This window comes from Muntiacus reevesi, chromosome 2, assembly GCF_963930625.1.
Source record: "Muntiacus reevesi chromosome 2, mMunRee1.1, whole genome shotgun sequence".
Taxonomy (NCBI): domain Eukaryota; kingdom Metazoa; phylum Chordata; class Mammalia; order Artiodactyla; family Cervidae; genus Muntiacus; species Muntiacus reevesi.
This window is the reverse complement of record NC_089250.1, coordinates 153,286,060-153,313,418: the sequence shown is the minus strand read 5'-3', so window position 1 is coordinate 153,313,418 and position 27,359 is coordinate 153,286,060. Positions and strand designations below refer to the sequence as shown.

Sequence of the window (27,359 nt, the reverse complement as noted above, 5' to 3'; positions counted from 1 at the left end):
TTTAAAAGATCTAAAATAAATGCACTCCAAATAAAGAATCAACACTGCTTCACATGTTTATTTTGTCATACATTCTTCTAGAACTGGGTTCATTTTTCCAGTTTTGTAGAAAAATAAGATGTTCCAGCCACCATTTACTTAACTGTCTAGTCTTTAAGACCAAGCAATATGTTCCCTGGAAAGATGAATAAGTCTCACAACTAGCTCATTTTTTAAAAATTCTTCAAAACAAAGAAATAACTTTTCTTTCTTTTTAACTCCCAAAGCACAGTATTTCAACAGCAGCAGCCAACATGGGGTTTTAGCAGCTTAACTTGACCCCCTAAATAAAGCTTTGTATAAACCAGTGATTTTACTACAAAAACACTGTCCTTGAAAGAAAGGAGTGGCAGTCAGACATCAATGCAAAACTTGGAATGATTAGGTCATAAACATGGCACTTACAAAAGGTAGCTTATGAGAATATCCCACTTAAGAAGTGGTTACTTTTCTGTCCCTCCTTTACACCCTCAAATTTAAAAAAAAAGAGAGAGAAAAGAAAGAAAAAGAAAAAAACACGTCCTTTAAAAATTTCCCTTAAATGTTGTTAAGTTTACAAAATTTCAGACATGCCTTGTACCCAAAACAAGTGCTTAAAAAAAAAAAAACCTGTGCTAACAACTCTTACAATTCAGATATATATATATTTTTATAACATCTAAGACTGCAAGAGTTCACATATTCAGTAGCTCTCTGGTTTAAGACGACCTCCATCTCCTTCACTTACAAAACGTTTTCTACCCCTGTAATGAAAAGAAAAAAAACATGTAAACAGATACAAATTTTGACTATAGTCAATTAAAATAATTAAAAACTGCATCTTTGTCATTAACTTTTGAGGAGTTTGTCATTGAAATTTTAAAATGTCAGCATGCCCAAGTCTTTTGAAAAGACCTTACCGGTTACATATCCTAGAACATACCAAATGAATTACTTAATCTGAGCTTTAAAAACAAAAGCTCAATTATTGAAATAAGTTCATTGGCCAAATGAAGTCATGTAAGAAAAAAATACAAATATGGCAAACATTTTGCTGTTTGGAAATTTAATAAAAACACACATCAAAATTATTGTGGGTTTGGTTCCAGACTGCCACAATAAAGTGAATCACATGAATTTTTTGGTTTCCCACTGCATATAATGTTTATATAATACTGTGGCCTATTAAGTGTATAATATCATTATGTCTAAAAACCCAATGTACATACAATAATTTAAAAATACTTTATTGAGGGAAAATGCTAACCATCACCAAACTTTTAACAAGCCTAATCTTTTTGCAAGCTGAGGGTTAAGATACTTTGAGAACTACCGAACTGTGACACACAGACATAAAGTGAGCAAATGCTGTTTGGGAAAATGGCACCAACAGACGTGTCGATGCAGGGTTGTCACAAACTTTCGTTTTAAAAAAAACAACAGTATCTCCAAAGCACAATAAAATGAGACATGCCTATATTTATTTCTACCATGTTATTAATATTATTTGAAAGCTAAACATTGAACCAAACGAAACACTAACATGATTGAGAACTATGAAAACTACAGCTACAGAACCTATCAAAATATCTATGTTTTTTAAATGGTTTTTAATTTTTTCTCAGATACAAAAAAGCCATAACCTGAATGTGGAAAAACAGAGTCCATTTAATTCCTATATATACCCCATTTTGAACTTTCTGCCATTTCAAACTCAAGACGCCTTCCTCTATAACATGTAATCACACAATTAGCTAAATGTAGTAACAAAAGCTCAAAAGGAACAGTCACAGCAGCTGAAAGCAGTAAGTGCTCAACATAGCTTGGGCAGAATTGGTTCTTATTTCTTTTCCGACCCTAGACCAATATGCACAGGCATTCAAGGTCACACACAAATGTGCACTTTGCCCAAATAAGCAAAAAAGCAGAGGATAAAAAGTTAAAGTTGTATGGAATTCACAGAAAGTTTAGACATCTCTCCAAATGATCCTTGAAAGTAAAGCCATAATAGAAATCATTAGTTAAGACTTTTGAATAGAGGCTGAAAAACTTTTAAAAAAAGTGACAGTGAAGTCGCTCAGTTGTGTCCAACTCTTTGTGACCCCATGGACTGTAGCCTACCACGCTCTGTCCATGGGATTTTCCAGGCAACAGTACTGGAGTGGGTTACCATGTCCCTCTCCAGGGGATCTTCCCAACCCAGGGATCAAACCTGGGTCTCCTGCATTGCAGGCAGACACTTTACCGTCTGAGCCACCAAAGGACAGTGCCAAAGTGTTGACTCCTTTTCATATTAAGGGATATTTATGAAAGGGGTATGTATTACAGCTATATTTTCCTGAACATAAAGGCTTCATACTATAATATTAGGAGATCAAGGGTGGAAATGAAGCAGCAAGTAGCAAAAAGCCTTGCCAAAGTTGACAGTTTATACTGAGGTACACCACTTGGCACATAATACATAAATACTGTCATCACCAAAAAAAAAAAAAAAAAAAAAATACTGTCATCACCAAGTAGAAATATACATTTTCAGACATTTTTATCAAAGCCGTTAAAATGTATCTCCATTATCTTTTCCTTCTCTCTTGTTTCTGAACTTTGTAAGCAAAGGACACTCAAGTATTTTTTTGAGATTTCTCACAAGGCACTTACATAAAAGTATGCAAAGTTTGAAATTTCTTCAGAAAAAAATTACACAAATTTAAAATATACATAAAGGAGACACACACAAGAAGTTTTTTCTTTGTTTTAGTCGCTTTATGTCCGACTCTTGCAACCCCATGGACTGTACCCTCCCAGATTCCTCTGTCTATGGGGTATCCCAGGCAAGAATACTGGAGTGGGTAGCCATTCCCTTCTCCAGGGGATGTTTCCGACCAAGGATCAAACCCGCGTCTCCTGCACTGCAGGCAGATTCTTTACCACTGAACCACTTGGGAACCAAACAAGAAGTTTAGCTGTTACTAAACTTATGTCTACTACAATATAAACTTAAGCTTTAACAATAACAAAAAATCCATCAACTCCTAAAGAGTGTGATCCTAGTAGCACATATACCTCCAAAGAATCACACACACACACTTTCTAGAGAAATAAAATGCAATCAGCCCCAATTCTCCATTCTGTGAAGGATCAAAAGGAACCTACATACAGAATAGGAATGAGCATAGACCTTTAAAGGCAGAAAAAGTCTGGATCCATCCATGGCTTCTACTATGTATAACCTTAGAAAAGGTACATTACACTGTCATAAGCCTCAATTTTTTCATCTTACTGGTAATATCTACTCTGAAATAATATTTAAACTACTCAGAACAGAGTCTAAGACACACGTTTTGTTCCACAAAATTAGCTTCTTTCCAGTGAATGGGGCTTCATTAAGACAATCCTGTACAAATTTACAAGAGAACAAAATAAGCTTCACACTTGCTTCTCCATAGACTCAGATGATTTTCCACTCATGGGTGACTAGAGGGAAGATACTATTATTTTTCAGACAGAATGACAGAAAATTAGCTTAACCTTCTCAAGCACCTCAGTCAATATTTGATGTTGAGAAAGTAATAAAGTACCTTGAAGGACAAAGATCTCGGAGTTGTTTGGAAATTATTCCAGCCTGAAAACAATCTTCTACAAATCGCTCAAGCACAGAGTATGAATGTGGGACATCCAGGTTAATGTCCGGAATTTCATTGTAAATTCTCTCATAACCCTGGAACAATGAAATTATATACAGAATTGTTAGTTCATATAAAATATATAATGCATATAACCCATCACTGTTATCAAGCTATATTTAAGTCCAAGTGTTTATATTAGACTGAAGTCAAATCTGAACCTTGAAAAGTACAAAGAGTTAAGTACATTTGTTACAGAATATTTAAAACTGTTCTCTCAAAAGAGCTTCAGGCAGACAGTGGACGTTGGATATATTTCTCTATCTACTATAATACATTTACTACATTTAAAAAAAATAAAAGGCAAATAAGAACCTCACGAACATTTTAATAACAATGCATACAATAAAATAGGAGTAAACCAAGTAGTTCTGTTAAAAGTTTGTTTCTCTCTAGATATAAACAAATGACCATATCTTAGAACTCTTGAGGAAGAACATACACACACACATATTTTTTAAAATTTAGATTTAAAAAAAGGGTGACATATTTACTACTTCCCAGGAAATGGCTGTAAGAGGTTCAAACATAAACAGTACCGTTAAAAAATATGGAAAAAGGCATAACATTACTAAAGAAACCAGAAAGAAAGTTTCATTGACACTTCATAGTCTGTATTCAAGCATACAAAATTTAAGATACCAGCCTAAACATGGTTCAAAATGTTATACTTACTCTTTTCATTTGGTCTAGAGTAATGGTGGAAGATTTCCAAAGAGATTTTAATAAATCCAAAATCATCTTAAATGTACTTTCTCCAGTTGACTCTAAAACCATTACAATGGCCTAAAAATTGAATAAATGATTGAATTATTGCTCATTTTCTGTAAGAAACTGCTCCTAAAATCTGTTAGATCTCTTTTCTCTAATATGTAACCATAATCATTAAAAATTATAAAACTCTCCCTTAATATTGTAGTTTTTTTTAAATGTGCATTATTAAAGAAGCATTAAGTCTCTGTGGTACAAAAAAGAACACAACAATTCTCCTTGGAATGTCAAAGTAATCTTACTTCATATACAAGCTCATGGTGAAAATGCGGTACTTCCAGTTCCTTAAGGCAGTGTTCAGCTTCAGACATGTCTCCAGAGAGTAAATACTCTTTCAGCAGCATATCAATCTATCAGATTTAAGAATTGAGATGTGTTAGTTCTTGATTTTTTTCTCAATATATTACATGATAAATAAATAGGTCACCAACAGTTGTCTAGTAGTCTTGACATAACAGAATTTTTTCACAGCTGAAAAGCAAATCATAAAGGGAATAATGCAGTGTTCTGGTGTGCTTTTATAATCACTGAGATTGATGAGTAGACGTGTATGGCCTGAGCTGTGAACATAACGCTTCAATGCTCCCTGTAAAAAAAAGAAGTCACTTTAAATACCACTAGAGGGCACTAACTGAAGTCTCAAAATGACTTTAAGGTGGCACAAACTTATTTCCACCAGGATGATCTTAATATTGCAATGGCAGCCAAAAAATGAGAGATAATAGGGCTTTACTAGACACAGCAAAGATTCTCTAAATACTGTTCTCTTTCCTCTAAAACTGAAAATTTGAGGCCCATTATTTAAAACGTTCGTTAGCAATTCAGCTTCCAGTTACGGCTAAGGAGGACAAGTCCTGACTCTGTTTAAAGTCACACAAGAATATCTACAGCTCCAGAAAAACAGAAAGAAAATAAAGTTTTTCAGCACAAGAAAATCAACTAGGAATGTTCTCCCCTATACAATGGGTGTTAAAATCATCTTTGCACCTAGCAGGCACTCAAATGAATGTTAGCTGACTGAATAAAATAATCTTATTTACATATCTTCTACTTCCAAATTCTACAACATATTTCCATAAAAAATAAAATCTGATCAACAGAATACAGATTGATGAATAATTCCTATTATGCTCTAGGAAAATAAATATTTAAAGCATGGAACTTTTAACTTTATTATATAAAGTATTTAAATGTTTTCCATTTGGTTCCATGCATTTTTGAGAATGATAAATACATGTATATATTTCTAAAAGTCCTCTCTGTCCAACTCATCCCTCCATATAAAATAAATGAATATCCAAATTTTGTCAACCTCAAACTCATATATTGGTAGTTTTATTTCAGTTTTTATGTTGACTAATTTTTGTTGAGACAATTCACATACCATTAAATAGTTTGGCAGTTTCTGAAAATACTAACTTTGACAAGCATTATCATCCTAGCAATGTTGTCTTTCAGTTCATAAATATGGTATATTTTTCTATTTAAGCCTTATTTCTTTCAAGAGTGTTTTATCATTTTTAGTGCAGAAGACTTGCACTCCTTTTATTAAATTTATTCCTTTATATTTAATTTTTATGCTATTATAAATGCAATTGTTTAATTTCATTTCAAATCATTCATTCATTGCTAGCATACAGAAAATCTACAGTTAAATTCTGTATGCAGATCTTATATCCTACAACCACAGTGAATTCTTTTATAACAGTTTGGTATTTTTGTTTTTTTTGAGGATTCACTTGGATTTTCTGTATACAGATTATGTCATCTGGGAATATAGATAGGTTACTTCTTTCACATGAAAAGACTACACTCAAAAATCAGAAGCACATGTACTATATAAATCTTCTAATTTTCTTAAAAATCCTCAAAGAAGAGTAAAACACATCTTTGGTTTCTTAATATAGAATATCATTTTGCTGCCAGAAAAAAAATCCATAGACAGTAATCTGGTATTAATGCAAAAATCAATTACTTTTTCTTTTAAAATATGCATTTGTTGCCATTCAGTCACTCAGTCATGTCTGACTCTTTGCGACTCCGTGGACTGCAGCACGCCAGGCTTCCCTGTCCTTCACTATCTCCCAGAGCTTGCTCAAACTCATGTCCGTTGAGTTAGTGATGCCTTCCAACCACCTTGTCCTCTCTCATGCCTTTCTTCTCCTGCCTTCAATCTTTCCCAGCATCAGGGTCTTTTTTAATGAGTCAGCTCTTCACATCAGATGACCAAAGTATTGGAGCCTCAGCTTCAGTCCTTCCAATGAATATTCAGGGTTGACTTCCTTTAGGATTGACTGGTTTGATCTCTGTGCAGTCCAAGGGACTCTCAAGAGTCTTCTTCAACATCACAGTTCAAAAGCATCAATTCTTCAGCGCTCAGCCACCTTTATGGTTCAACTCTCACAGGTAGTGAACTTTCTTACAAAAATTCTACCACTCTTATCTACTCTAGTGTTCATAATGCATAACATAATCTGAGACCATCCAGTTTCAAACTGCAGTTATAAAAATGGACATTTAGTGATTAACTACAATATAGAAACTCTTACTTCAACAGTTTGAAAGTTTTTAAATACCAAGAAAAAAGACTTCAGGTATTCTGCTAAGGTTCCTTCATAGCTCTCTTCATGAAAGTCATTTTAACTTAACGCAGTCTTATTTTTAAGTCAGGGAAATGGTAAAAATTTAATAATGATTATATGATCATGGTATAATTTATAGCAAAAGGGCATAAAGCCATATATATAAGGATTATTCAGTTTTTCACTTGCAAGACTGAACATAATTTTTGTCCACAAAACACTAGCTAGAGGGCATGTTTATTTCCCTAAAGAATACATATAAATTAAAGACAATACCCTATAGTTACCTCTTTAACCAGGTGATTAACAGACTGCTGCCCACCTCCAGAGCCCCAAACACTGTCTTTGCGCTTTCCACCTTTAGACATACTTAGGAGCACAGTAGCCTTGTCCAGAGCAGCTCTACAAAAACAAATAAAAAACAGTTAATTTTGACATATGAATATGCTTGAGATTCACCAAATTACGGATAAAGTCCAGGGAATAGGGGGTAGGCCTATATACACTAAAAGCTTTTGCATTATAACATAAAAGCAACCTAAAGTTAAGAAATCTCTTAAAAAACTATTTTTCAAAATAAAAAGCTGGGGGGAAAAAAGGTTGCTTCTCATATTAATATTCTCTCACACACTTATTTCCATTTCCCAGTCAACAGAACTCTCATGTTATTACAAAATAATTGATCTACACTGAGAAGAAACATTTCACCTAAAATGAACTTTTGTATATATTCATACTTTCCCACCAAGGCAACTATTACACTGTGACCTGAAATAGTTCCAGAAAATTAGTATCTATACCTATGAAAACCTAAGACATGGCTAAGTCCAAATCTAAGTTCTAGGAAGTTATGAAAAATTATAGAGCATAATTCCCAAATAACACATTTAGCTTATAGTTATGCTAAAGAACAAAAGTGAGAAACATTATTTCCTAAGATTTCCATAGCAAGTAAATATAAAATTGAAAATACACTCTCTTGTTAATGTTGTCCATCTTATTAGAAGATTAAATAATTACAGAATATTAAAACCTGAAGGAACCTTAAAGAACATTCTAAGTCCTAGCCTTTCATTTTATAAATAAGGAAATTGAGGCAGAAAGAAAAGTGGCTTGACATAAAGGTAGGTAATAGTTTAGCTAAAACTCTGCATATAATATATTTGCAGAAATATATAATGCAGAACTTCTGCATTATAATACTGTCTTCTTTCTGTTCTACTGTAGCAAGAAACTCTCAATTTTAATTACACATAAATGACAGATATCCACAATGTCTGATTAATTTAAGTGTCATTTCAACAGAATCCTGCAGAATTTTCCCCTATTTTGAAAGTTCTAAGTAGAAAAGTTAATTTACTTACCTAGCTTGTACACAATCTACAGTTCCTTTGTAACTATCAATATAGGTATTACATAATATTCCATCTCCAACAGCTCTAGCAATAAACTGACCCACCAACTATAATTAAGAAAAAAAAAAAGAGTCATGTAAAAAATATAAAACCTTTATAGGACAGTTTCTAAACACATAAATGATGAAGACTGGTTGAACTACACAGTCAATACCTAAGACATGCTGGAATAGTCAGAAAACATCATTTAGCACCTAATTATGCTTAGCATACACTCCCCACATCTTAACCTTCAATTTAAGTGCTGTGAGGCACAAAACATCTGTTTTCCTCACTACTGAATCCCCAAACTTGCACACTGCCTGAGGCATAGCATACATGATCAAAAATATTTGCTAAGTTAATGACTTAACAGTCAAGAGAAACCACTTGGTCTCTCAAAAACCTGTTTGAATAAAAGAGTTTATCTGAGGGGGTAAAAGTATGTAAATATTTACCTGAAAGTATGTTCACAGCATTATTTATGAAATAACACTGGAAACTGAGTGTTTAACAATAATCGTGTGGTTAAACGGTATATATGTAAGATGGGTACACTATATGGACAAATATGTTTACCACATTTTTATGAGTTTAAGAAAAATTAAGTTTACAAAGTAGCATATACACCATGATTCCACCTCTTATTAAAACAAAAAAGGTAAGAATATATAAATATTGTACATTGACATATATACACAAAAAGTAGAATGGAAGATTTAATACCAAAATGCTAACAGTTAACAGTGGCTATTTTTGCTCGCCTTTCTTTCTTCTGGCTTCTCCTTATTTTTCAAAATTTCTATAATGACTATTGTGTACAGTTTCTTTTTTTAAGTATTGGTACTGGTATAAAAAAAAAAGTTCATGTTTGAATCACAGTTCAATACTAACACAGACTTACTGTCAGTCACAGGAAAAACAACAGAAACAGCATTTAGGTTAACCTACCTATACTCTAGTCCTAAATTAATGTTTAAGTAAAGCGCTCCTACCTTGCTTTAAAACTTTGGTCAGGTAAATAGCAACGATTTCACACATTTTCAATTTCAAACCAGAAAGTCATATTATAGTGTCAGCATGTATTAAATCTAATAAAAGTAAAAGGCTTTGAGGACAGAATCTAAACAAAAGCATACATAAGTCATGAATTTTCTAATTATCTCCCTACAAAGCTCTAAAAGGGAACAATCTTATTTATGATTATTTTCATAACATTAGTGAAGCAAACTCAATCCTCAATTATAACAATCTAAAAACTATGACCAAAAAACTACAGAGACCATCGTGGAGAAAGTAGGATATAAAATTATAGTGTGATGAGAACTACACTGGGGGAGTGGAAAGAGCTAGGGAAAATTACACTAAAATATTAGAGCACTATCGTGTGATAGGGAATATGGGCCAGTTTTTCCCTCTTTCGTCTAATAAAATTTCCTAGGAGCAGGTATTAGTTCTATAATTGTAAGCAAAGCAGACAGAGAATGAACAAAAAGAAGAATGAACACAAAGAAGAATTTTACAAACCTGCGGTGCTCTAGGAGTATCCAGTGCTAATTCAGGTAGGTCTTTCAACAATTTATCAAATGATTTTTCTACATCATTTGTGCTCATTACTGTCCCACAAAGATCAGAAAGAAGCTTAGATGTCATTTCTCTGTGACTGGCTTTTCCCTCCAACGCTAAGGACACTGCCAACACTGGTACTCCACTTTTCATTTCTCCAAGATTTAAATCTCTTAGCATTTCCTACTCAAAAAAAAAAAAAAATGTCACTGCCTATAGTTTAATTTTATTTTGGAAAAAAAATCAAAACTTTATCCATATTTCCTCTCTCCTTGTTTCAAAATAATCAGAGAAGCAGTCATATTTTGGGGAATAAGTTTTCATTACTTAATGTAAAACAACTCTTTTTTGAGGGAGGTATTTCCAAAGCACAGAAAAATGAAGTATTTGCTGAAGATTCCCAGAGGAGTGACCAAGTAGGAAGTAGAATATAGGTAGTATGACCAAAGAAGCTAAGTTGTAACTCAGTTACATAGAGTGATGACTAATTAGAAAGACACCAGTTAGGTTACTCAGAGTTAGTTAGTTACTGATACTTAGTAACTCAGAGTTAGTTACTGATACTTACTCTAAGTGACCTAACCAGTGTCCTTGTTAATAGTCTCTCCCCACTCCATTTCATCTTCCTGGTCTGCACTTGACCAACTCATTGACTTTAAACATGATACTCCTTCCTGGAAAACTCCTTCTAGGACTACTCCTTCCTGGAAAACCTGCTTCAACCATCTTAGCCTGGCAAACAACTAACCATCCTCAGATGGTTCAGGATAATCTATCAGCCTCCATCTTATGCTTACACAACACTCACCTCACAGTACTACTCAGTTAATAAACTGAGTATACTGCTGGTCCCATGCTAGGTAGGTAACAATATTTCAAGTCCCTACCCTCATGGGACTTTGGTAAACTTTTCCTCTATAATAGAATGTTTCATAATATATTTTAATAATCCATGTATGTATCATTTCCTTCACTTGACTGAGCTTCAAAAAGGCAGGAATCACCATTATAAATACCTCCACATGGTATCCACTGATCAAATATTTGTTTTTATATTTAAATCCTACAAAAATGCAAAGCTATCAAACCTCATATTATGAGACAAACTAAGAAAGCCCAGTCTGAATTAAAAGAATCTAAATTACAAGTCTTCTACAGAGATACAATTTTATTACTTTAAGTCAATAATACTAAACTACTAAACAGGAGCAATAATTTTATGTTACCCTTCGAGATTTACTTTATGAACAATTCATAACACAGCAAATGTCCTCATGCAAATTATGCTTCAAAAACACGTTTGTTCCTTGATTTCTATCTTTATTTACATTTGTGTTCATTTTTGGACAGAGTACAAGGATAAATTTTATTCTAATCCTAAGCACTGAAATGAATATCAAAGAAAGTGAAACTGAAGTATTTTAACTGATATCCCTGAGGAGGTTTTAGAAGGTCCATAAATGCCTTGAAATTGTTAAAGTTATACTTTAAATACTATCAATTATGGAAATGTTACAATTACAATTATTAAAATATTGTGCTGTACCATTTTTCAGAGAAGGAAATGGCACATAGTCCTCATCAGATCCCAAATACATTAAGAATGGTAAATAAAATTTTATTCCATCTTAGTTAAAACTTCATTTATGTATAAAAAAATGCTTAGTCTTTTCCAGTGATCCAAAATCATCCTGGATATGATGTTTTGCTTTTTGTGTTTGTTCTCCTGTATTAAAAAAGTTACACTTGCAACTTTAAACCTACCGCAACTTCATTAGTATCTCCATGCTCAAAATATTCCTGTATAATTGGTGTCAGAGTCTTTTCAAATGCCATTTCATCCAAAGGCAAAACTACAGTTTCATAAACACAGTTCTCCTGGAAAGGGATGAGGCAGAGTGTTATAAATTAAAGAACAAAATATTCATATAAACTGAAATTGTTTCATAATTCTGTACTACAACTGCTTAGTAATACCTATTTGGGACAAGAAAGAAACATGCTACATGCTTTGATCACTTACATAATATAAAAATAGAAATCTATGTCACCATTCTTTTATAAAATCTGAATATAATAAATCAAAATATAGATCAGAACCACTAACCACAGCAAATATATGACTTGCTCCTGATCCCCCATAGTTTCTGTTTATTTTTTCTCTCCCACAAAACCAATAATACTTCAGTGACCAAAAAACTTTAAGATGGCTTCCTATCATATCCAGTATTTTCATTAAAATGTCATTAAAAAAAAAAACCAGCAGGAACCAAAGCCTTTATGATTAGTACTACAAAATAAAAGCCTTCATGACTCCAGAAAATCTCTAAGAAAAAGCACTATTCAACTGAAATTTCAAAACAAATAAGAAGTCCAATAATCTATCCCTGTCCTCTGCAAAAACAGTCCTGAAGTGTTTGCCTGCAAAATGTGACTGGCTTCATCTAACAACAAATAATTTCAAGTTTATACATTAAAATCAGAATATTTAGCAAAGATTTTATAGTACTGGTTTTAACACATTTTTTTTCATGTTCTCTTAGAAATATTTCCCTGTCCAAATATTAAATTCAAAAACTAAGTAAAAATTACACATACATTACTCAGTTAACTTGATTTTCTAATCCAAAATTAACCTAATAGTCTGAAAGTACTGAATATACATATGATTTAGATATATATACAAATGGGTATGACGTGTACATGCATATATACACACTATATACATATTATATAATCATGCAGATAATCACATATTATAAATAAAATTATATATATATGAATAGTACAGATATAGAATACATGATTTGATCAATATATGAGCATGCTACAAACACGAGGTCAAAAAAGTTTAAGTATTTTAAATACATATCACAAAAAGTATCACATAAAGTATCACATTTATACCTGGTCATCATCATAGTTAGGATCTTTCACATCTACCTCCTCCACATCATATACTTGTCCAGGTGTGCCCCAGACACCTTTGCCTCCGGCACCACCTGAAAAAGTTTAGAATTGAGAAAGGAAACAGCATAATGTCCACAGTTCATAAATTTTAATTGAAATCTGAAATAGTTCTAGATGTTCACGTGTTAATTAAGTGGCAGTTAAAAAACTATTTTAATTTTTATGCTAATTTTTTTTGGCCAGTTGAGAATTATACAGTAAACTTTTTATTCAGATCACTGCTTTTTCAGTAACGATTAGATATATTTATAACCTAGTTCCAAAAACCAAGTTGAAATAGCTCACAAAGTTAAAACTAAAAAGGCAGACACTTTAAAAGTAAAAAACAAACCATAAAAAAAAAAAAAAAAAAATAGCTGTAATGGTAACCTCAAGGCAGCTGATAACAACTGGGCTCTAAATTCTGACATTTCTTGGGAGCAACAAAAAGAAATACACTGATTCAGTTAAGAGATGGCATAGAAAACTCAACAAGGGAGAAATTATTCAACAAAGAAGTATTAGTGACCACCATCAAATGTTTTAAAGTCAAATTCTCTTTAGATATGCATGTGTGTGCTCAGTCGTGTCTGACTGCAACCCTGAGCCCACCAGAAACAAATACTTTACAGTCAGAAATATATTACAAATAACTGATTTCTATTTAAGCATTAACCGAACTGATCATTTCTATTTTTACCAACAAACAGATCAGCAGAAGTTTAACAATTCCAACTTTCAAAGCTGCTTTACTAAATAAACTTATTGAAATGTTTTTACAAGGCTCAATATATTGCAATATTTTAAAAGAACTTTATCACCCATTGAGGGGGTTGGGGTATTTACGTACAGAGTATAATTATTACCACCAGAGCAAAAACAAATCTAGTAGTTAGGTTTCATTCTGATCCAGCCAATGGTTGCAGAGTCATTCAACAAGAATAACAATTTTTGACAAGGCACAAAAACTTTACAATAATCCTAGGCCATAATTTGATGCTTCCACCATTCAGAAGCTAGTGAAACCTCCAAACTGCATCAAAATTCTACCACAGAGGCTAACAAGACCCCTCAATTCAACAATTATGTAAGTACCTACCCTTGCGAGTCACTACTCCAGGCCCTAGAGATACAGCAGTAAAACAATATCAGTACCCAAAATAAATAGAACTTAAAAAGAACTTAGAACCAGATCTATAAAATTATTAGAATTCTGACCCTGATATTACCACTCAAATTGTATTTATCATGTATTCTTAACAACAGACATAATTAATTAGATTCATTAGATAATAGGTATGATGAATTTCTGACCCTACTTCTTTCAAGCAGAATTAGAGAATACATGCATAATTCATAACTGTGAAAAACACTGGTGTGTATTTTGCTGGAAATATGAGAAAGTTCTGCTTAAGAAAGCTAAACCTAAACAAACAAGCAAAAAGGCTCAACTTTTTGGGGTAATCACTGGATTATTACTATGTAAAAACGCATACAAACCATAAAGCCTTACATCATCATTGTTTAAATTCCTCTCATTCTTAGAACAAGAAATTGTTGTACAAGAATCAGAAAGCATCTCTTCCTTTTATTTCTTTGCATATGATATATACCAACCTTTCTTTGGTAATCCCCGTCCTTTCCCAGATCTGGATCGCCTATCCAGCAACCTTCCCTTTGGACTGGTTGGTGCAGTTACTCCACATCTAAGGCCTTCACTTCCATTATCACTGACGGAATCGCCTCTGCCGGAGTCCCGGGATGAGTTTTTCCGCAGCCGCCTTTTCGCCCTGGCATTAATCCTAGCTTCATTAATGGAAGATGCCGAAATCCAATTTCCATTTATCTCATTCTTTATTTCCTCAGTCCCAGCATTTTCTTCATCACCAGAAAAGAGAGAGTCACTTAAATTATCTGGATCTTAAAAACAAAATAAAGGGGAAAAAAAAAAAAAATCTAAGTATGCATTTTAACTGTCTACTGCTATACTAGCTATAGACATAAGTTAGATTAGGTTTAATCACATGAAATTATCATTTTTATATGTAACAATCACATATTGGCAATTTCATAGGCTCAATCTAATAAATGACAACTAACCAACAGTTAGAACTGGACATGAAAATGGACTGGCTCAAAATTGGAGAAGGAGTACATCAAGGTTGTATATTATCACCCTGCTTATTTAACATCATGCGAAATGCCAGGCACAAGCTGGAATCAAGACTGCCAGGAGAAATATCAATAACCTCAGATATGCAGATGATGCCACCCTTATGGCAAAAGGCAACGAGGAACTAGAGAGCTGGCTTAAAACTCAACATTCAAAAAAACTAATCTCATGGCATCCAGTCTCATCACTTCATGGCAAACAAATGGGGAAACAATGGAAACAGTGACAGACTTTATTTTCTTGGGCTCCAAAATCACTGTGGACACTGACTATAGCCAAAAAATTAAAAGATGTTTGCTCCTTTGAACAAAAGCTTCTTGACAAACCTAGACAGTGTATTAAAGAGCACAGACATTGCTTTGCTGACAAAGGTCTGTCTAGTCAAAGCTATGGCTTTTCCAGTAGTCACGTATAGACGTGAGTTGGATATATAGAAGGCTGAGTGCCGAGAATTGATGCTTTCAAACTGTGGTGTTGGAGAAGACCCTTGAGAGCCCTTGAACTGCAAGCAAGTCAAACCAGTCAATCCTAAAGGAAATCAGTCCTGAATATTCATTGGAAGGACTAGATGCTGAAGCTGAAGCTCCAATACTCTGACCACCTGCTGAGAAGAGCCTTCTCACTGGAAAAGACCCTGATGCTGGGAAAGACTGAAGGCAGGAGGAGAAGGGGACAACAGAGGACGAGATAGTTAGATGGCATCACCGACTCAACAGACATGAGTTTGAGAAAGATCTGGGAGATAGTAAAGAACAGGGAAGCCTGGCGTGCTGCAGTCCATGGGGCTGCAAAGAGCTGGACACAACTGACTGACTGAGCTGAACTGAACTAAACCAGGATTTTATTCACAGGATCATGGAAAGTAAACTAAGGCATTGACTGTTAATGAACAATGTTTACAGAAAGTGTATTATCTCGCATGTTTACATCATAAAACCTGTGTTAATATAAACACAAACATAAAACCTTTGAAACTTTTATGAGCTAAGACAGTCAAGCAGCTGGAGATAGAAAAGACTAGGGATCTTGAGAGAAGGTAGATAAACTTTTACAGAATGCCTATTATTTACCAAGCACTAGGCTGGACATTTTGTCATTTAACCACAAGTTTGAGAGCTATTTATTGCATCATTTATACAGACAAGAAAACAAAGGATAAGAGTATTTAAATAACTTGCCAAATATCTCATGATTAATTATGGACACTTAGAAAATGCTACTAATCCGAAGAGCTTGAAAGGCATTAGGCAAATAAGTGACCATTTGTGATTATTGAGCCAAACTGCTGATTCATCACTGCTTTCAAAGCCATTATCTCAAAGTTCTAATTCATTTCTCCAAACCTGACTCACATTTACTTACCACTCTCTGAATATCTTCTAGCCTATATAAGATTTGCACATTATCCCCTGAAAGACAGCAATGCATTTGCAGCTCCCAATGGTCTTCTGTTCAAAATGCCAGCCTCTCTGCTTTTTCCAGTTACCAAAGTCTTTTAGGATATACAAGTCTTACTTCCTCCATGAAAACTTTTCTAACAACTTAGGCACAGTAACACTCTGCTCACATACCACCTCACGAAATCACTTTATTTCTTTTTATATACCAGTCGTGCTTTTCCAAATAAGTCATAAGGCTCAAAAGAGGAACCATGTCTATGCTGTATGTTTTTGTAACTGCAGCACCTAGCAGAGTATCCTTCATGCTATCTACTCTAATGTCAATGGGGATCAAATGACACGGAAACAATTGGCTCCACTCTGAAACCTTTTCAAGGGTCAGAAAGCTAGTGAATTACCCCTGGGCCTGAGTTTTGCTCATTATGGCTAACTCAACTCAGAGCCGAATCCCTTTTCAAAGGGCTTGTGTGTGCTAGGTTGCCTCAGTCATGTCCAACTCTTTGTGACCCTAGGGACTGTAGCCTGACAGACTCCTCTGTCCATGGGATTCTCCAGGCAAGAATACTGGAGTGGGTTGCCATTTCCTTCTCCATGAGATCTTCCCAAACCAAGGATCGAGCCTGTGTCTCTTACGTCTCCTGCACTGTCTCCTGTATTGACAGGCAGGTTCTTTACCACTAGTGCCACCTGGAAAGCCCTTCAAATGTCTTCAGTTCAGTTGCATCCAACTCTTTTGAGACCCCATGGATTGCAGCACGCCAGGCCTCCCTGTCCATCACCAACTCCTGGAAGCTTGCTCAAATGTCTTAGGAAATTCCCAAGTATAACTGCTACTGCTAAGTCACTTCAGTCGTGTCCAACTCTGTGCAACCCCACAGATGGCAGCCCACAAGGCTCCCCCATCCCTGGGATTCTCCAGGCGAGAACACTGGAGTGGGTTGCCATTTCCTTCTCCAATGAGTGAAAGTGAAGTCGCTCAGCCATGTCCAACTCTTAGCGACCCCATGGACCGCAGCCTACCAGGCTCCTCCATCCACGGGATTTTCCAGGCAAGAGTACCGGAGTGGGGTGCCATTGCCTTCTCCGCAAGTGTAACTAAGATGTATCAAATCTATATGGATGGGCTTTCAAATGTCTAAGGTAATATGTAAAAACTAAACATTTTTAAAATCAACATATAAAGAGAACCACAGGTGTGTTAAAATCTTTACAATTCTTGAAAAAAAGTATAACAGGCACAAACCCTGTGGTAACCACAAAACAAAAACATCAAGAAGCACCAAACTACTTGAGCAGCCTCATAAATAGTCTCCTGCCCTGAATCCTCCAACCATTCTCCAAACTGCATAGAGACTGATCTTCTCCCACTGATAACCCTTTGAAGGTATTCCTAGTGGGTCGAAATCAAGTGTAAACTCATTACACCTTGTAATGTTAGATCCTTTTTGATCCTGTCCCAATCACTGGAATAGCTGCTGACCACTCCCACATTCAAATGGTCAGAGCTTAGATTTGATATCATAGGTAGACATGGCATAATTAGTTTGCAGAAGAATACTGAATATATTAGAAAAAATAGAAAGTGTCAAATGAGAGACCAGCTAAGAAAATGTTGCTGTATTCAGTCACGAACTAACTGAAAAGAGCAAGGGTAATAACTCTGAGATAAATAAAAAGGTTAACACTTTTAAAGACAAAATAAAGGGCTTTCAAACAAAAAAAAAGTATTTCAAAAGTTTAGACTAGAAAAGGAAGTCAGTGCTAGGAGGGTCAGTTTGGGACATCATCATAACCACCAGACCTAAACTACTAAGACTATTAGTAGCAGAAGTAGCAATAGCCATAGTAGTTGTATACTTCTATCATTACCATCAGTATTGTACCTACTACATAGCAGGTCACAAGTACGTTACGTACATGGTCTATAATTCAAACAAAGTTCTACAATGAAGCTTTTTATCCTCATTTTCCAGAAAGATGTTTCATAGAAAAGTTACATACCTGAAAAGGACTGAGGACAAGATTCAAACTCACATTTGAATCTTAGATGACTGTTAACTATAGAAAATATAAAACTAGAGTGCAACAAAGTGGTGACAGCTAAAGAAACGGAATGAGGGAATACAAAGAAGAAAAAAGAGTAAGAGGAAGGAGAAGGAAAGATCAGAAATCAGACAAGCTAGATGGCATTTCACATAAGAATGGATGACGGAAGCAAACATTAAACACCTATCTCTAACGTATTGCTTTCATTATTCAACAATTAAGGTAAGCCACTAAACTCAACCAGAAAATAAAGGCGTCTCTTAGAAGTGTAACAATGCATTAAAATGTCCCTCAGAGGAAACCAGATCTGAAAGAGACAGGTGCACCCCAATGTTCATCGCAGCGCTGTTTATAACAGCCAGGACATGGAAGCAACCTAGATGTCCATCAGCAGACGAATGGATAAGGAAGCTGTGGTACATATACACCATGGAAGATTACTCGGCCATTTAAAAAGAAATCATTTGAATCAGTTCTAATGAGATGAATGAAACTGGAGCCCATTATACAAAGTAAGCCAGAAAGACAAAGATCAATACAGTATACTAACGCATATATATAGAATTTAGAAAGATGGTAACGATAACCCTATATGCAGAACAGAAAAAGAGACACAGATATACAGAACAGACTTTTGGACTCTGTGGGAGAAGGCGAGGGTGGGATGTTTAGAGGGAAAAGAATCGAAATATGTATACTATCAAGGGTGAAACAGATCAAAAGCCCAGGTTGGATGCATGAGACAAGTGCTCGGGGCTGGTACACTGGGAAACCCAGAGGGATCGCGTGGAGAGGGAGGTGGGAGGGGGGATCAGGATGGGGAATACATGTAAATCCATGGCTGATTCATGTCAATGTATGGCAAAAACCACTACAGTATTGTAAAGTAATTAGCCTCCAACTAATAAAAATAAATGGAAAAATTAAAAAATAAAAATAAAATGTCCCTCAGAATACTATTCAATTTAATCATTATTTCCTACACTCGAGTTTCAACTATTTTAATATCCTTTCAAATATACATTTATGTATCTTGAGCAGTAGATACATCTAGGTATATTTTATATATTAGGTATTATCATTTTAACCCATTTTTATATCAATTGCTCTTTTATATTTTGCTATATACTTACCTAAATTTTGGGATTCCATAACCAAGAAAAAGAAATGCAAAAAAGCAAAATGATCATCTGAGGAGGCCTTACAAATAGCTATGAAAAGAAGAGAAGCAAAAAGCAAAAGAGAAAAGGAAAGATACACCTATTTGAATGCAGAGTTACAAAGAAAAGCAAGGAGAGATAAGAAAGCCTTCCTGAGCGATCAGTGCAAAGAAATAGAGGAAAACAATAGAATGGGAAAGACTAGAGATCTCTTCAAGAAAATTAGAGATACCAGGGGAACATTTCATGCAAAGATGGGCTCAATAAAGGACAGAAATGGTATGGACCTAACAGAAGCAGAAGATATTAAGAAGAGGTGTCAAGAATACACAGAAGAACTATACAAAAAAGATCTTCATGACCCAGATAATCACAATGGTGTGATCACTCACCTAGAGCCAGACATCCTGGAATGTCAAGTCAAATGGGCCTTAGAAAGCATCACTACAAACAAAGCTAGTGGAGGTGATAGAATTCCAGTTGAGCTATTTCAAATCCTAAAAGATGATGCTATAAAAGTGCTACACTCAATATGCCAGCAAATTTGGAAAATTCAGCAGTGGCCACAGGACTGGAAAATGTCAGTTTTCATTCCAATCCCAAAGAAAAGCAATGCCAAAGACTGCTCAAAATACTGCACAATTGCACTCATCTCACACGCTAGTAAAGTAATGCTCAAAATTCTCCAAGCCAGGCTTCAGCAGTACATGAATCGTGAACTTCCAGATGTTCAAGCTGGTTTTAAAATGGGGTCACAAAGAGTAGGACACAACTGAGTGACTGAACTGAACCACTACTGATCTGACTTTAAGAAAACCGAAGTTTAAAAGATTAAAAAAAAAAACGTGAGTACAGAATTGGAGAAGGAAATGGTAACCCACTCCACTGTTCTTGCCTGGAGAATCCCAGGGACGGGGAAGCCTGGTGGGCTGCTGTCTATGGGGTCGCAAAGAGTTGGACACAACTGAAGCGACTCAGCAGCAGCAGCAGCAGAAGCAGCAAAGTACAGAATGTGGTGACTTCAAAGTCATTTTCTACTGTGTACTAAATCCTTCTTTCTGAATTCTCTAACATCTCAATAACCAACCCAACATACATTACACCACAGTACCAGACAATCACACTTTCAATTACTAGTCCACTGAATTATGTTATTATATTTAACAATATAAGCACATTTTCACTTGTGACACACATAATACGTGCTATGGGCAAGACACAAATGCACAGTATCTCACTTAATCCCAATAATAAACCTTTAAAGTGGGTTATTTACAATTCCAGCTTTACATATGAAGAAACTGAAGATCAAAGCACATAACCTACTTCCCCAAAGTAACATAGCTGGTGAAAACAGAAGCTGGAATTAATACACTAGTCTGTCTAACATGGACTGTTACAGGTTAAATTGACTGCAAAAGCCTGTCTAAGGCTCATCCAAGCAGTGAAGTATTTAAGGATGAACTGAGCAGAGACACCAAGAACAAGGTTAGAAACAGAACTTGTTACAATTAGAAAACAGTATAAAACTTAGAGCTGTGCTATCTAATAAATAATGCAAGTCAAAGATGTAATTTTAAATTTCCTAATACTCCTATTAAAAAGTAAAAAAGGAACAATTGAAATTTATTTTAATATATTTTATTTAATGTAATAGATCCATTTTATCATTTCAACATGTAACCAATAGAAAAAGTTTTGCACCTACAATACATCTCAATTCTGATAAGACACAGTTTAAGAGTTGAGTGATCATATGTGGCTACTGGCTATCATACTAGACAGTACAGAGAAGAAACAATTATCCACCTGTGAAATATATTCTTAAATTTTATCATTACCATTCCCACCTGAACGAAGAAGGGACATAAGACTCATTTATAATCCTAAAAAACAAGTATCCATAGAGCTATTGTATATAGTGGCATCAAAATAATCATTAATTATTGTAGTAATATTTTTCAACAATAATTTTCTAGTACACTTAAAACAGCAAAGAAGCTTCAACTTCAAAGTGTGAATTCAGATCAAAGAACTGGATACAACAGTGAACCAAAATCATTGAAAAATGAAGCTGTAATATTAAAAAATGAAATATGCTAAACATTCAATTACATGGAGTTTTTTTCAGTATTAATCATAAAGCAAAGAATTACCTAAAATGTACCAACATGAAAAGTTCTCTATTGAGAATATTTCATAATCCTAATTAGCTCTCTACAAAGATTATCCTGAAAGGTATAGACACATTTTAAGTGATCGAAAGTTATTTTGGACATCTATTCTACAAAATCATTTTTACACACAATAACGTGCTTCTGAAGCATCACGGAAAATTGGGGAAAATACAGTTAATTTATAATAAATTATTAGTTAGGAAAGATATCAATGATACCAATAATAGTTTATATTATAGAAACTGCTAACTAGCGCATATGAAAATAGTAATGATCAGGTTCACTATTCTTCTTCCATCTACACCATAGAGTTTATTATAAATACTGGAGAATAATGTATGAAATGTGAAAAGACACACAGAAAAATACATATGATGAATTTCATAAAAATAAGAATCACCAACTTGATTTTTAAAATAATATGACCTGATTTCTTATAGCACGAGTTAAGATGGTTTTTAAAGTAAAGATGTTTTCATAAAATTCGGAATGGCCTAAAACTTTCTCATAGTACAGTCAAGATTCAAGATAATTACTTACCCATAGGGTTTACATTCAGTATCTGCTCATTTTCTACATCCATTGTTCCTTAATTTCACTTGCACTGATTAAATTACCAAATGGAACTCTTCCTTTGGGATGTATTTCTTTAAAAAGAAAAAAAAAAAAAAAGAAAAACTTCAATATCTTCCAAACTCACATAATTAAGGTCCGTTTAATTTACTTATTCAGACTGTTTAAAAAAAAAAGCACCACATAATTCCTTTTTTTTTTTTTAAGAGTTCACTTTACTTCCCCTAATTAACATTTGGTTTCAATCTTCTTGATAAGTTTACCTGTGTCCAAAAAGGAAAAAAAAAGTCCATATTTCTGGATGTGGCAAAGCACCACTGTACCTCGGAATTAAAAGATATATTTGCTAAACATGCTTATTTCAAGTTAGAGTAGATACACATTCCAAATTTTTTAAAAATACCAGGACTCATAATTAATCTGCTACATCTAGATATTGAAGTTTGTTGCCAATTCACTATAAGAACTAATACTTTAAAATGCAAATAACACAGTTTTGGCTTAAAAAAAAGACAGGATTATCTTATTTTTCACACTAAAACATATCTGAAAGCAGATCTGCCATTTCATCACCGAGGCACCTATAATTACTGTTACAAAGAAATTTTTTAAATTAGTATTTTCTATAATGAGAGCATTATTTTTATAATCTGAAAAACTCATTTTTTTTAAAAATCTTACCTATTTAAGAAAAGAGTAAGTACAATGACATTACTGCTAAGTCACTTCAGTCGTGTCTGACTCTGTGCAACCCCGTCCCTGGGATTCTTCCAGGCAAGAACACTGGAGTGGGTTGCCATTTCCTTCTCCAATGTATAAAAGTGAAAAGTGAAAGTGAAGTCACTCAGTCATATCTGACTCTTTGCGACCCCATGGACTGCAGCCCACCAGGCTCCTCCGTCCATGGGATTTTCCAGGCAAGAGTACTGGAGTGGGGTGCCACTGCCTTCTCCGACAATGATGTTAGCACCTCAATATTTTAGATCTTTATTTCAAAATGGTTTGAATATTACTAATGCTGGAAGGTCCTAGTTAATGAAATCAGTTACCTTTTATTTAGACAATTAACTTAGCAATAAAAATCCACTGTTTGAAAAAAGACTATCAAAATAAATTCTCATGAAAATTATCACCAGAAGGTGTAACCAAATACAATTTTAGAATCTCTCTGGAAATATTTTTACAATAATGATTTAGAGTACTTAAGTATCTGTTTAGAAGTAACGTAAGTTAGATATGTCATTCAGGTCATTTATAATCATTTCACCAGCAGTGTGCCCTTTTTCAAAGATATGTGTGTTAGTCACTCAGTTGTGTCCAGCTGTTTACAACCCCATAGATTGGTGCCCACCAGGCTCCTCTGTCCATGGGATTTTCCAGGCAAGGATACTGGAGTGGGTTGCCATTTCCTTCTCCAGGGATCCTTCTCCTTCCTTCCTGACCCAGGGATCAAACCAGGTCTCCCACATTGCAGGCAGACTCTTTACCATCTGGGTCACCAGGGAAGTCCTGACTTTTTAAAGATACAAAATGCACAAATTAAAGAAAATGACTAATAAACTAATTACAAAAAAGCACTTAGTTTTCATGTAACATAACCTACTGTTAGTTGTCATTTTAGAAAAATGATACGCCTCCTGCAACTCAAAGGAAAAACTGACTTTTACATTTCTTAACATACACCATTTTAACATCTTGTAAGTTTTACAGCCCTTTCCTTCAGAAAAGGGTATTATTTTGTGAAACAAAAATGAACACATACTTATGCTAAAATTTTAAGTTTCTTAATGTGGCATAATCCTTAGGCTACTGAGATGCTACCATAATGTTTCAGAAGTTAAGAAAATGGTGAAATCACTCTCATTCTATTCAGAAGAAACAGGCATATGGATTCTAATAAATATCTTTCAGTATCATAACTCCTACCAATTTCAGATTTAGGGGAAAAAAAATGAACCTTAGAAATACACACATAAAGATAAATGAACAAAAAGTTCGTAAACCTAAACATTAGTGTCCTCCATGGCTGAAAATGCCAAATCTATTTCATTTCAGTAGATGAATCACATGTTTTGCAAAGAGAAAATGTCACATGATATGCCTGTGAGATTTTTAAACTAGAGTTACATTTTAAAGATCTTCTTCAATCTTGATACAAGTATAATCTTCAAGAGGACACTTTCCGCAGAATTTAGCTAATAAAGTATAACTGATGTTTTAAAAGCCCCTTAGAATTCAAAAACAATTTTCCATGCATTATTTCATGTACCACTGAAAACAATCTTGAGGTAGGAACTCCACTGTTCACACAACTTAACAGAATCAGAGAAAGTGTTCATTGGAAGAACCAGGATTAGAACCCCTGACCTTCTAAATCCAGTTCCATGTGCACAAGCTCAATACAAGATTTTAATAATCCACAGGAAGATTCTTCTTTAGAGTTACCAGAAAGAAGCTTATTAAAACACAGACTTCTGCTGTCATATCAAATTTTTAAATACTGCTTTTCTAACACTAAAAATAATATCTAAATTATTACACAAAAGACACTCAGTTGGACAAAGAACATTATCAGGTAATGACCATAGTTTATCAAGTTTGTTTTTATTAAATAACTATAACAACAACAACAAAAAGCCCTGTCTTGGTCTTCTGGCAATGATTAACACATTCAAGAACTCAGGGACACTTGAAAACAACACAGATGTTTTAGAAGAATTTACAGAAGGACAAAGATAAGTCCCATGTTTTTACTGTCTTCAAAGTAATGAGCTTCCAGTTACTTAACAATCCGTAAGATTTTTGCCCCAAACTTAAGAAAAATATAAAGCAAAAAAAAATCTAAACTTCACATTCTTCACACAAAACTACAAAATTTACAATAAAACTGTAAGTTAGACAAAATTAAAGGGTAGCATTAAACACTATTTTCATTTATCCATTGTGTTTCACAGAAACATACAAGCAGAAGCATCAATTTCCAAGACATTCCCAAAAAGAGCCTCACTTTTCCATCCTACCTCCCCTCAAAAACCTACTTCCTGAAATATACCTCATGAACCACTTCCGACATTTTTTTGAAGTTTAGGCCATATGTTAACTAGAAAAGTACTTGTATTCACTCCAGGGCTACAACCACTGCTAACTAGCCACTTAAAATCAGCTAAAAGCATTCAACCACAATGATGCAAAAATGAGGGAAAATAGCAAAATGTCATTTATTTTTACACTCTTAAGCAACTATTTTTCTTTTCTCATTACTACAACAGAAAAAACAATCAAAATAAAATTCAAAGACGCATGCTAAGATATTAAGGAGCTTAATAAACCTATAAAAAAGGAAAGTTAAGGGCATAAATGGTGGCGGCAGTTTAGTCGCTAAGTTGTGTCCAACTCTTACAACCCCATGAACTGTAGACTGCCAGGCTCCTCTGTCCACAGGATTTCCCAGGCAAGAATACTGGAGTGGGTTGCCATTTCCTTCTCCAAGGGACCTTCCGGAGCCAGGAATCGAACCAGCATCTCCTGCATTGGCAGGCGGATTCTTCACCACTGAGCCGCCAGGAAAGCTCAAAGGCATAAATACCAATAAGTAAATGTACAACATATCTATAGTGATAATTTAAAAAGTGAGTGGTGGGTTCCTAAAAAGCCTTACGTTAGCAAGAATGCCAAAAGTCTAATTTAACAGTGAAAATGTAGGGGAAAGCAGGCGGTGACATTTTTTTCCCCCAGAGGAAGGTGCATTTTTAGTCATTTTACTCCTCTGTCAGTATCTCACAACTGCTGGCTACGCAGTCAGTTCTCACTAGGGCCAGGGGAGACAGGCGATTTTGACTTCCGAAGGCAGTTCTGAAGCTCTTGGAAAGCAAACAAACCAAAAGAGACTCCCCTCATAAACCACAGCATCAAATAGACAAACGCAGCAGACAGAGCACACGTTTCACAGAAAAGGGGCTCCCTCCCTGGCTTTGTTTTCTCGGGGAGATTTCATTTAAACTAAACAAGCGACCCTACACCCAACCTGATGCGCCGCGAAGTTCTCGCAGGGCCGGGGCGGCGGGCACGTGGCCGCCTCCCAGCAGCCCATCCCGCCGCAGCCCGGCCCGCTTCCCCGCCGCGCAGGCCCGGGCTCCTGCAGCCCCCAGGCCAGGCCGACCCCCGCAGGGTGCTGGACGCGGGCGGGCGGCTGGGCCCGGGCTCCGGTGGGCCGGGCGGGTCTGGGAACGCCTGGCCGCATCTTCAGAGCGGGCCCCCAAGGAGGCCAGCGGGGCGGGGAGGGCGCAAACCCTCCTCACAGGATTTCAGTCGGGCCAGAAACCCGCCTCCCGACGCCCACCCCCAGAGGAAAATGAAAAGTCGGCCTTCTGGGGGGCGAGGAGTCCCTCGACGGCGAGAGCGCAGCGCTCCCGGCTAAGCCTGGAGGGGGGTCCAAGAGGGGGCGGGCCCGCGCCGCCAAGCTCCCGGCCAGGGCCAGAAGGAGGGCACCGGGGCCGGTTCTCCGCAGCCCAGGGCGTTGGAGCGGACGCGGCTGGGCCTGCCGAGCTCCGAGGAGGCGGCAGACGCCGGCCCCGCCGGCCCGGCCAGGACTCGGCCGCCGCCTCCACGACCCCCTGCCCCCCCGCCGCCAACGAGCGGCTGCCTCTCAGGAGATAGGAGCTGTGGGAGACAGCGCAGTCCTCCCGAGCGCGCGAGCCGGGCCGCCGCTACTGACCCCTCAGGCCGCCGCCGTCGCCGCCGCTGTTGCTCGCCCAGGTCCCTGGTCAGCCGACCCGGACCCCGCACCTCAGCGTCTGTCGCTACCTCCGAGCTTCTCTGGCCCCTCTCGCTCTGTTTGTTTTTGTTTTGTTCTACCCAGTAACACGGGGGC

At 35.9% G+C, this 27,359-nt stretch overlaps 2 protein-coding genes across 2 annotated transcripts in view; one reads left to right on the top strand and one right to left on the bottom strand.

The window, feature by feature from the left end:
• The window catches only part of BBIP1 (BBSome interacting protein 1), a 31,360-nt gene extending 16,618 nt beyond the window's left edge, over nt 1-14,742 (top strand). Inside the window, exon 5 of the mRNA XM_065923319.1 lies at nt 14,608-14,742. The gene's annotated coding sequence lies outside the window, so the exon portion shown is untranslated. The remainder of the gene's footprint in view (nt 1-14,607) is intronic.
• On the bottom strand, nt 32-27,359 carry PDCD4 (programmed cell death 4). The gene is made up of 12 exons (XM_065923309.1): nt 27,204-27,359; nt 22,457-22,563; nt 14,578-14,880; nt 12,919-13,013; nt 11,776-11,889; nt 9,973-10,194; nt 8,416-8,513; nt 7,339-7,453; nt 4,712-4,819; nt 4,374-4,484; nt 3,594-3,733; nt 32-782 (listed from the first exon to the last, which is right to left on the bottom strand). The coding sequence occupies exons 2-12, from the start codon at nt 22,497-22,499 to the stop codon at nt 722-724; spliced, it is 1,410 nt and encodes a 469-aa protein (XP_065779381.1). The 5' UTR covers nt 22,500-22,563; nt 27,204-27,359; the 3' UTR covers nt 32-721.